At 32.5% G+C, this 12,769-nt stretch overlaps 1 protein-coding gene across 1 annotated transcript in view; it reads right to left on the reverse strand.

Annotated features, from left to right (window-relative positions):
• The window catches only part of LOC108756581 (putative odorant receptor 85d), a 107,952-nt gene that overhangs the window by 34,429 nt on the left and 60,754 nt on the right, over positions 1 to 12,769 (reverse strand). Inside the window, exon 2 of the mRNA XM_018500494.1 lies at positions 4,117 to 4,236. Within this exon, the coding sequence (XP_018355996.1) occupies positions 4,117 to 4,236 (120 nt within the window). The remainder of the gene's footprint in view (positions 1 to 4,116; positions 4,237 to 12,769) is intronic.

Genomic DNA, 12,769 nt, shown 5'->3' on the forward strand with positions numbered 1-12,769 from the left:
CCTATGATCGGTGATGACAGAGCGAGCAGAAGCTTTATGTCTGATATGGTTGCGATGTTCGGCAATTCTGGTTTTCAATTGCCTGCCCGTCTGTCCAACATAAGACGCGTCACAATTATTGCACAAAATTTTATAAACAACATTGCTTTTAGATGTGCGGGGACAAGTGTCCTTCTGGACTCTTATGTATTTGTTCATTTTGTTAGGGCTGTGGAAGGCCACTCTGATATCACTTTTGTTTTTATTTAAAGTTCTGAACTTCTCCGTATGAAGCGGAATGAAAGGGACCGTAAGCCAAGAGGTAGACTCATTAGTTAAGTCGCTGTCAGTCACAACATTGTGTACTCTGTGTCTCTTTTTAATCAAATTTTTAATCCTATGATTAATGGAGTCAAAAATGAAGTCCAGTGGATAGTTATTCTGTAGTAAAATGTTAATGATGGAGGTCAAATTTTTAGTGTGAAACCTACCGTCGGATAATAAAAAGGCTCTGTCGACTAACGAAAAGATGGTGCCTTTTTTCTGCGTCAATGGATGATTAGAATGAAAGTTCAAAAATCTACCTGAAAACGTTGGCTTACGGTACCAATAAAAATTGTAGCGGTTTTTGTTAATAGACACGGTGACGTCCAGGAAATTAATCGTTTTACCGCCTCTTTCAACGGTAAACTGCAGGCGCGGATGGAATGAATTGAATCGCTCTAATAACTCGTCGATTTGTGAGGGAGGCAACGCAGTGCAATGTCGTCAACGTATCTATAATAAAATAAGATGTCCAAATTTAAAGACCTCAAGGACATCGTCTCCAATCTCCTCACCACTAAGTCCGCTATTACCAGTGATATTGGAGAGCCCATGGGGGTGCCAAAGCTCTGCCTGTAAATTTGTCATTGTTAAAGGAAAAAAACGTAGAATCAAGGACAAACCGTATCGCTCCCAAGAACTACTTCTTGGGTAGGGAGTAATCGCTGGAAACAGCATGCCAATGTTCGTTCGCACAGTCAATCGCTACATCCGTTGGCACGTTCGTGAAAAGAGAGGTGACATCCAAAGAAGTTAATTCATGTACCCCCGTAAAGTGCACACTCCTCAACTTCTCGACTAGTTCAAAACTGTTTTTTACGCGACTGTCCGCTCTCGGGATGGTTTTGAATAATTTATTGTGTAAAAACGTAGTCAAAGAATACAACGGACTGCCCACCGATGACACGATAATTCTGAGAGGGAAACCAAGCTTATGAATCCATCCTGAAAACATCGTCTCTTCTTACGACAGGTTTAAGGTCTGTGCTCACCGGATGGAAGACCAGAGGTCACATCAAAGATTCTGAGTACAGAGCGTTGTACTGTAGTGACTGTTCTCTTCCGAGGGCTTATGGGCTGCCAAAGATTCATAAGCTTGGTTTCCCTCTCAGAATTATCGTGTCATCGGTGGGCAGTCCGTTGTATTCTTTGACTACGTTTTTACACAATAAATTATTCAAAACCATCCCGAGAGCGAACAGTCGCGTAAAAAACAGTTTTGAACTAGTCGAGAAGTTGAGGAGTGTGCACTTTACGGGGGTACATGAATTAACTTCTTTGGATGTCACCTCTCTTTTCACGAACGTGCCAACGGATGTAGCGATTGACTGTGCGAACGAACATTGGCATGCTGTTTCCAGCGATTACTCCCTACCCAAGAAGTAGTTCTTGGGAGCGATACGGTTTGTCCTTGATTCTACGTTTTTTTCCTTTAACAATGACAAATTTACAGGCAGAGCTTTGGCACCCCCATGGGCTCTCCAATATCACTGGTAATAGCGGACTTAGTGGTGAGGAGATTGGAGACGATGTCCTTGAGGTCTTTAAATTTGGACATCTTATTTTATTATAGATACGTTGACGACATTGCACTGCGTTGCCTCCCTCACAAATCGACGAGTTATTAGAGCGATTCAATTCATTCCATCCGCGCCTGCAGTTTACCGTTGAAAGAGGCGGTAAAACGATTAATTTCCTGGACGTCACCGTGTCTATTAACAAAAACCGCTACAATTTTTATTGGTACCGTAAGCCAACGTTTTCAGGTAGATTTTTGAACTTTCATTCTAATCATCCATTGACGCAGAAAAAAGGCACCATCTTTTCGTTAGTCGACAGAGCCTTTTTATTATCCGACGGTAGGTTTCACACTAAAAATTTGACCTCCATCATTAACATTTTACTACAGAATAACTATCCACTGGACTTCATTTTTGACTCCATTAATCATAGGATTAAAAATTTGATTAAAAAGAGACACAGAGTACACAATGTTGTGACTGACAGCGACTTAACTAATGAGTCTACCTCTTGGCTTACGGTCCCTTTCATTCCGCTTCATACGGAGAAGTTCAGAACTTTAAATAAAAACAAAAGTGATATCAGAGTGGCCTTCCACAGCCCTAACAAAATGAACAAATACATAAGAGTCCAGAAGGACACTTGTCCCCGCACATCTAAAAGCAATGTTGTTTATAAAATTTTGTGCAATAATTGTGACGCGTCTTATGTTGGACAGACGGGCAGGCAATTGAAAACCAGAATTGCCGAACATCGCAACCATATCAGACATAAAGCTTCTGCTCGCTCTGTCATCACCGATCATAGGCTGCGTCATAATCACGATTTTCAATGGGACAATGTTCTAATCTTAGATGAAGAGCCTTCGTATAGAAAGCGTTTGATCTCTGAAATGCTTCACATCAAGAAACAGAAAAATAGTCTTAATCTACAAACGGACACCGAAGGTCTTCAGAAAGCATATTTGCCGATTATAAACAAAGTCTGACTCTCGATATTGTCGACTCGCCTCCTCTCTCAGTGCGTTGCGTTTCGTTCCGGCGAGCGGTCGTGTCACTTGCGACATTGAAATGTTGGACTTCAGCATTTACAATCCTATCGGCGTCATGCGTTTTCACACCTGTTTCGCTTATACATATACAGCGGTCCTCATTTAATTATTCAGGCGTGTTGGTGAGTGAGCACTTTCTGTCTTAGTTGCGGCGTGTCTAATTTTTTTTAAGTTTACTTTTTCTTGCGAGTTCCTTTCCGTTTCCGGTTTTTCAGCTAGCACTTGACTATGAATCTTAACATCGTTTTGACTGCCTATCGCAGGTACAATATTATGCTACACGTCGAGATCCAACCGAACTGTACATTTCCGCGCTTTAAAATTGTTGCGACATTGAACTATTTATCTATTTTTATGTATTCTTTTTCTATTTTTATTATATTCACTTTATTTAATATCTGAGGAGGGCTCAATCCCGCAGCCGAAATGTAAGCTTGTAATGTTATGTTATCTTTTCTCTGAATTGTTTCATACATTAATCTACGCCGTTCTTCTTCGTTTTTTATTTTATGTATCTTTAATTAATATCGTTTATTAAATATGTTGACTCTTATTTCGTCGTTTACTTTGTTTACTTTGTTTATTTTGTTATACATAAAGAGTCTTTACACCGTTGTTATATATATATATATAATATGCTATATATGTATATATAATATATATATATATATATATATATATATATATACCTGTATATATATATAAGATGTTTACCATAGTAATGATAAGTCTTTCACACAGAGAGGCGCGCGTTCACCATCGCTAGGCACGTAATGACGACGGCAATTACCGCGTATAAACAACGTGTCTAGCAACGGCGGACGCGCACTTCGCCGCGCTGGACAGTGCTATCCTATCGCGCGCTTGCATTTGGCGGTGGACTGGGCGAATTTGACTATTTTCATAAGTTAATAACTCGTTAACTATTGCGACAATTGTAAAATTGTAGAGGACTTTTCTTCTCAGTTTAGTCTATTCTGTCCCTGTGCGAAATACTTACCATTAATTTCTAACCACCCTGTATGTGCAACATTATTATTTAAAATATTTTATTCTGTTTAGTATGATATATAAAAAATGGATGGCTGCGTTCAGCAGACTCAACAGTTGAGTAAGTGCTGTTATTGATGTATTCTTCTAGATATAAATTTCTGACTAGATGATCTAAAAGAATACACTAATAACAGCGAGTGCTCACTTAATTGTTGAGTTCCTTGAATGCGCCTAATAATTTTACGTACTTTATATCGATTAAAATAACATGTATACAACTTCACCAGTGTTATAGTTGTCAACATATAGGACGACAGAGATTCAAAGATGCATTGTAAATTTCCGTCACATATAACAAATTTAGCTGTCTAGAAATTAAAATATTATAGTTGTTTCAACTCTCACTTTTATTGAGAATTAAACAATAAGAATCTTACTGGATCGTACATTTTCCAATTCTCCAATAAGAAATAAAGATAATAACCATAACAAGCTAGATTTTAAATGTTTAAATAATTTAATCTGAATACTACAATATATATACCATATACTGTGTGTTTTATTTTAATTGCTCTAGGAAAATATCTCAGAAACTAAAAAAGATATAAGAAAAAGTTTTATATAAAAGTTATAGGTTTTCTTGGGGGAAAAAAGATGGAAATAACGAATTTTGGATAGAGGGCACTACGAAAGTCAAGTCAAGGTCAATATGAATTTTTTAAATGGAACTCCCTATTTTGTATTGTATATTCTTGTAGCAAATTTGGAATTTTTCAAAATATTGTAATAAAATATTTTTTCATCAAATACTTTTTGGGTTGTAAGGTTTAAAAGTTACAGTAGCGTCGACATTAGCATTATACAAGGTGTAAATAACACATATACAACTTCTCCAGTTGTCAACATATAGGACGACAGAGTTTTAAAAATGCATTGTAAATTTCCGTCACATATAACAAATTTAGCTGTTTAGAAATTAAAATATTACAGCTGTTTCAACTCTCACTTGGTGTTCGACCGACAGCTTGCTAATACCATCTTGAATGTTATTCAGGATCATATCCTGAATAACATTTTTTAAGATCAAGGTCACACTGGAGATTGTTTCTTTTATTTGCATTTTTACATAAAAATAAATTTTCAGTCCAAAAATGAAAATAAAAGAAACAATCTCCAGTATGACCTTGATCTTAACAAATGTTGAGGACATGATCCTGAACAACATTCAAGAGGGCATTTTAGCCATCGGACACCTTGCGTAATGCTAATGCCGGCGATCTTGTAACTTTAAAGTCTAATAACTTGAAAAGTACTTAAAGAAAAATATTTTATTATAGTGTTTAGAAAGCTCTCGAGGTGTGCTACAAGAATATGCAATAAAAAATGGATGGGTTCCATTAAAAAAATTCATGTTGACCTTGATCTAACCTTGATAGTGCCCCCTACCCAAAATTTATTATTTCCACTTTTTTTCTTCTAAGAAAACCTACAACTTTCATATAAAACTTTTTCTTGTATCTCTCTTAGTTTTTGAGATATTCGCCCGAGGCGATTAAAATGAAACACATGTATACATACATATATTCCATATTTGTAGTCATTCAAACTGCGCATCAAATTGATTTTTTGGAATATAAACACAATTAAACTATTGTAGCAATATCACGAACTTTAATTAAATTTGACAAGCAATTTTTAATAATTTGATGCTCAATCAGGCATTTTATTAGAAAGATGTTAATATTCTGAAAAATTGTAAATAAATTTATTGCGAAAAATATTACTTCGACCGGGAATTGAACCCGAATCTCTTGTATTCCGTACAAGCATCTTAACTACAGTACAGCATTTTAGATTTTAAATACGTAACAGATATATGAAATTCGAAATGTTGCTATATACAATAGTAGATACATGACAATATGTATGAATTATATATCAAATATATGTTTAATACCGATAAATATTTACCTATAGATACGTAATTTACTTACATATTAGATATATAAAATTTTCAATGTTATAGTTATATAGCAGATTCTTAGCAATACGTATAAATCATGTATCAGATACGTATTTAATACCGATGAATTTTCGTGCTATAATAGATATACAATTTACATTAAATATCAAATACATGTGACAATATATATTCTTTCCGTATTAAATATTATGTATTAAATAATGATAAATTAAATAATTAGATACGTATTCCAATATTGCAAATACGCGTTTAAAATGTATTATACACGTTATATATTAGGTTATGTAAAAAGTCATCGCGTTTTTTTAAAAGACATCTATCAGTAAAAACCGCAATTACTTTCTTACCAACAATATAAATATATCTTGATAGAGTAAAGTTTCAGCTTTAAAAATCTCTTTTTTAAATTATACGATACGACAATTTTTAATGGAGTTATGAGCAATTAAAGTCAAAATAATTCTTTTATTTAATCCGCGATAACTCAGTAATCAAAAGTCGTAGGAATATTAAAAACAAACGATTTTGTAGGGAAAGTATCAAGCTTTCACGAGGTAATCGAAAATTTTCTCAAATTCGTTTTGGACACGTTACAAATCCACAAAGTGAGAAGAAAATTTTTCGTCTTTTTCAGCTCGTAGTTTTTGGTATGTAAAAATTATCAAACTCATATAAACTTAAAAAATGTGATAAACGTTTAAAAGTAGAGATTTCAAGCTTTAAAACCCTTTTTTAAAATTTGAATTTCATTCATTATTGACGAAGATATTGTATATACAACTTTGAGCTAAAAAATATGCGATGACTTTTTACTACACCTAATATATATGGTAAGTCGTTTACAGGTCAAAGTGTGTAATTCTATTTTTCGAATTTTTAAAAATTTTAAGATTAAAAAAATGAAATTAATTACTTTGATCCATAAACGACTCATCCATACATGCATTATATATAACATATATATTATTATATAATGATTATATAATATACGAGTATATATAATACATATATTATAATACTAAAATTGATAAAAGACATTTAGAAATCCGTGCTGTAATCGTTGCTTAATTTAAAAACCAGACGAACTGCAGTATATTTGAAAGTATTTAACATAATTTAGTATAAGTACGTTTTGGATAAATTTTAGTCATACTTTAAAAATCGTCATTAGTGAAAAAACAATAATAACTAGAATGTATACAGATTATAATTAAAAGAAAGCATATCTTAGGAAGCATGCATGCAGAAGTAAATACACAATTTAAATACATGCACAAATCGTGATACTGATATATCCATTATAAAATCGAATACTGTAGGAATGTCGATAAATAAGCTTGTACTAACCTATGATCTTAACGATTGCAAGTCCTAAATTAAACTAATGCAATAATACATAATAACATTTACAGTCAAACATGTTGTCGCTATTGTATATAATAATGTATCAGGTTAAAAAACAATCGTAACAAGGATTCAATAATTCTGTATCTGTGTTTAATTGATTCCGTTCTTTTATCGTTTGATATTTATCATTTCGGAAATCAATCACTTATTATAATTCCTCTCATTGTCTAGGATTTCCATCTTATCCCAATTGAAATTGTGACTGTGACACCTCCTATGCTTAGATAATACCGAGTTTGTCGGTTTAGATCGGTTAATGTGTTCATTCTTATGTTCAAATATCCTTGTCTTTAATTGTCTACTGGTCTGTCCCACATAAGACGCGTCATACTCATTATATGATATTTTATATATTATACTACATTCCTTCTCATATTTGCATCGGATCCTTATGTATCTATTATTGTGCATAACTTGTTAAGACTAAAATACGAGAGTTTTACAATAGAATTATTATTATTTATAATATTTCTAAATTTTTCGAAAATTGATTCTATATACGGAATAGTAAACCATGTAATTTTATCCCTCGAATTTTTTGAGATGGTTTTTTTATTATTGTGATTGTCTGTGTTTCTTTTAGTTATGTCTTGATTCTTTGTCGTATGGTATCAAAAATAAACTTTAGTGGGTAATTCATTATTTAAAAGAATTCTAATAATATAATCAAAATTCTTATTATGAAAATCTGGATGTGAATTTAATAAAACCCTGTCAACCATCCTATAAATTGTGCCTTTCTTTTGTGAAAGCGGGTATTGAGAATGGAAATTAAGATCTATCCGATAAAGTTGGTTTGTAATACAAATCAAATTTTATAATGTTATTTTCAACAACAATGGTAGTGTTTAAAAAATTAATGCTATTAATATCAATTTCGCAAATAAATTGAATTCTATTATGGTAAGAATTCAATTTGCTTAAGACTTCTGGAACTTTATCTGATGGGATAGCCATGATTATATCATCTATTGTACATATCTATAATAAAAGAAAACTTCGAAATTAAAGTTACTCAACACACAGTTCTCCAAATCCTGCATAACAACATCAGCTATAATTGGTGATAAGGAGGATCCTATCGGCGCTCCAAATTTTTGTGTGAAAATTTGATTATCAAACTCAAAATACGTCAAATTAAGAACAAAATCGACTGCCCTAAGAAACTCCTTTTTTTGGTATGTTACAATATTTTGAAATATAATCTCATTTATTTTTAATACTTTTTACTGCTAATTCAATGGGTATGTTAGTGAACACTACATCCAATGAAATCAATATGCAGTTATCATTAAGTTATCTACCGTTAAGTTTATTGACCAAGTCATAACTATTTTTACATAACTATTAGCTTTAGGTATACTTTTGATTATTACTTTGTGTAAATGTGTAGCAATATACTGGATCTATCTATTGATGAGACTATAATTCTAAGGGGACAGTCGATCTTGTGAATCTTTGGAACACCGTATGCTCTCGGTATTAAACCATCAGTACAATTGAGAAATCTATACATAGATGTTGATATGAGCTCACTATCTTTCCATCTTGTCATTATACTTTTTAATCCATTATTGATCATTCTAATGGGAGATTTTTTGACAATCATGTAAGTATCATAGAATAATTTCTTCATTTTATTCATTTATGTATGTGCTAGTATCTAGAGCTATTGTGATATTATCTTTATCAGCTTTTGTAACTATTGTTTTTTTTTGTTTTTTTTAAATTGTGAGGTTGTTTATTTAATTTTCTTAAAGAAATGAACTAGATATTTTCTTTTATTAACAAGCGACAGATTATTGAGTAACGGAATAATTTTGTTCCTGTAACAATTTTGAAAGCCCTTCGGTAATTTTTGGAGGATATGTTTAATATTTTTTATTAACTCTGTAATAAAATAATGCTTATTGGTTACAGGCATGGAGGAATTGTTACCTAGTTGCCATAACATTGGATGTTTTTGGGTATAAATATGGATGATAAATTTATAAACCATTTCTCCCTAATAGTTTTATAATTAATTGAATAATCAGCGTGCGCACCATAAGCATATGAGAGAGGTGTAACTTAGGCCAGAAGCCTAAAGTAAGAAAAAGAAGAAGAAGAAAAAAAAGGAGAAGAAGATACGTAGGCTGCTGGAAAAAAATCTGCAAACAATATGAAAAAAAACATATAAAATTTGGTAATTGGCTTTATTGTTTTTCGAAGTATTCGCCTTTAAGATCGATACATTTTTGCATACGCTCGAACCAATTTTCGAAGCATTTTTTCCACTCTAAGGCTGTAACCTCAGAAATCAGTGTAAGAAATGTTTAAACAGTTGCTTCAGGCGACTCAAATCACTCACCATGCATCTTATTTTTAATATTTAGAAACAAAAAGAAATTATTAGGTGATAAATCAGGTGAATACGGACAATGAGTCATCAATTCGACATTATTACTGAATAAAAAATCAACGGTTTGACGTGCTGTGTGACAGCTGGCGTTGTCATGATAGAGGATGATGCGACGATTTCGGTTCGTTCTACGCAATTCATTTATGACTTCTGGCAAACAAATTGTTGTATACCAATCAGTATTTACAGTCCTTCGAGCCTCTAAAGTCACGGTTGTCACATGTCCGGTATAACCGAAGAAATAAACAATCATTTACTTGGCAGCACTGCGTGAACGAACAACTTTTGTTGGTTTCGGTTCATTTTGAAATACACAAACAGTGGATTGTTGTTTACTTTCAGGCTCATACGAATAGATCCATGTTTCGTTCTCAGTAACGATGTTGTAGACCAAATTTGACCGACCTCGATTGAATTTCTTGAGAATTTCTTTGCTCCATTTAACACGAGCCTGTTTTTGAGCTTCGGTCAAATTGTGTGGGATCCAACGACTGCAAAGTTTCCGTACGCTCAAATAATCATGCAAAATCGTATGTATTGCTTTCATGTCAATGCCTAAGGATGCCTGAATCTCGAGGTATGTTATATGCCGGTCTCGCTCAATCATTTCACGCACAACATCAACATTAGTGGCAACAACAGACGTGGATGGACGACCTTCATGGAATTCATCACTAAGAAAGGTACGTCCACGCTGGAATTCGGCAAACCAATTATAAACAGTCCTATTGGATGGTGCTTCCCCAAAAGCCAAATGAAGTCGATCGATGCATTGTTTCGGAGTTAGATTACATTTGTAATCGTAAAAAATCATTGCTCGAAAATTTTCACGCGAAATTTCCATTTTCTTACAAAATAACTTCTTTTAAAATACTATGCAAACAACACTAGTTGGCTTGAGTACAAACTGTCAATTGAATTATAGGTTAAAAACGTTTAATTTTACGGATATGATAGTAGCAGAACGTTGGCGCCACTGGAAGTACTAGATTGCAGATACTTTTTCAGGAGCCTACGTATACCATATATTATTATATGTATGTAAATGTAAATAATTAAGTTTAAAATAATAAAAATGTTTTTTATACTAATATTTTTAAAATATTAAGTTTTAACATTTAGAGATAAATATTTTAGTGATATAGAGCGTTTTTATTACTGTAAGCTTTATATTTCATATTTTTGAAACTAAATTAAATAAAAAATTTGATGTGTATACATATACATATATATGATATATATAATAATAAATATTTTTAACATTATTTATTATAAAAATTAAACTTTATATTTATATATTTTATATATAAAATTTGTTATACAAAATGTCACGCAAAGGACCGCATAAACCTTGTGGAAATTGAATTTCAGTTAAATTGCCTGAAAATTTGAATGATATATTGTAGATTTTATTATCCTAATAAAAAGTCTTCACAGGAATGACTTCCTATAATAAACCGTTTGACCTCTACGAGACGTCATTTTTCGAAACGACTAATATTATAATTTCTTATTTTCATTGAGTACAGTGCATTCCTACATCATTATTTGCACTTTCTATGTATATTTTTAAATAAAAAATTATAAAGATAATATTGATCTGATTGTTTCTCACAAATTGAGGTGCTTTTGATAATTGTGAGTTTTATATTACAAAATTCAATAGAAAAATGAATTTTTATTATTAAAAAAATTAATAATTTTCTCACGAAAAAAATATTTAACTGATAAAAACTAATAGTATAAATACTTATAAAAACAACTGTTGTGAAAAGTAGTTCTAAAAAGAATTGTTTGTAAGAGTAGTTGTGAAAACAACTGATTTAAAGAGTAGCTCTGAAAAGAATTAATAGGTCGCAGAAGATAAAGCACGATCTCGGGATGCGCACAAAGATTCATTACGTACAAGCCGGATGTTGAAATGAGAGCAATATCACAGTAGCACAACTCTCCTGATTTTATGTTGGCCAAAATGGAATGCACATGCGCAAAATAAGTAAATTGCCCAGTAATGCCATCTAAACTTTTATCTCACTTCTTTTCTTTCTGTTCTCTCTTTCATTTAAATGTTTCCCTTTTAAGGTTTAAATACCTCTATGAGGTTCTTCTCTATAAGGTTCTTCTTTTTGGAAAGATAAAATTTAGGAGGAATTAGTCATTTGCTTAAGCTGTGTCAGTTTGAGAAAAACTCCGAATGACTATATATAATTTGTGACTAAAAAGTAAAAATAATGCAAAAGAGAAAAAAGTGAAAAAGTGAAAATAGTATAAGTGATAAAAGTGAAAAAATGAAAATAGTGTAAAAGTAATAAAAGTGAAAAAATTAAGTGAAACAAAGAATGAGAATCTCCTTAGGAGAATTAACCTATACAACTATTGTATAAGTTTTCTATTCTTTTCGAAGCACTTTTGATCTTAGCTTTATTTCGGGTATTGCTATATAGGAGAGTTTTAACCGCAATAGAAAACTAAACAAGAAGAATGAGTGGAAGAAAACAGCCAAACTGTCAATACTATTGTGCGTTAAGAATTGTAATGTAAAACAACGATATTTTTTTATATTTCCAAAAGAGCATGACAGGTAATATTTTATAATTATTACTTTATGATATGTAAATAATATTTTTATTAATTTTACTATGTACAATCGTTTACTAAAAGGTTGGATATATATATACATGTGCGCGCGCGCGTGTGTGTGTGTGTGTGTGTGTGTGTGTGTGTGTGTGTGGGCGCGCGCGCACGCGCAGGTCGTTGCAGTGGATACGAGCATGTGGAAGGCTGAATAAATTGAATTTTCTATGTTCTTCTTTTTCTACTTTGTATTGAGGTGGATCGAGTATACTGAAATACGGATTAGAGAAAAAGATAGAAGAAAAAAAATTATAATACATACGAGGGTCGTTTGAAAAGTCCGTGCAAAGTCACTGCTGATGGCACTACTGGCGCGTATCAAGGTTAGATTTAGTTCGAGTGATTTTTCAATAACGCACCAGCTCACACCTCAGCAGTTGTGGTCGCAAAATTAATGGAATTAGGGTTCCAACTCGTCTCACATCCCCCCTATTCTCCAGACTTGGCTCCCTCGGACTACTATTTGTTCCCCAAT

Source organism: Trachymyrmex septentrionalis, unplaced genomic scaffold (genome assembly GCF_001594115.1).
Source record: "Trachymyrmex septentrionalis isolate Tsep2-gDNA-1 unplaced genomic scaffold, Tsep1.0 scaffold128, whole genome shotgun sequence".
Classification (NCBI taxonomy): Eukaryota; Metazoa; Arthropoda; class Insecta; order Hymenoptera; family Formicidae; genus Trachymyrmex; species Trachymyrmex septentrionalis.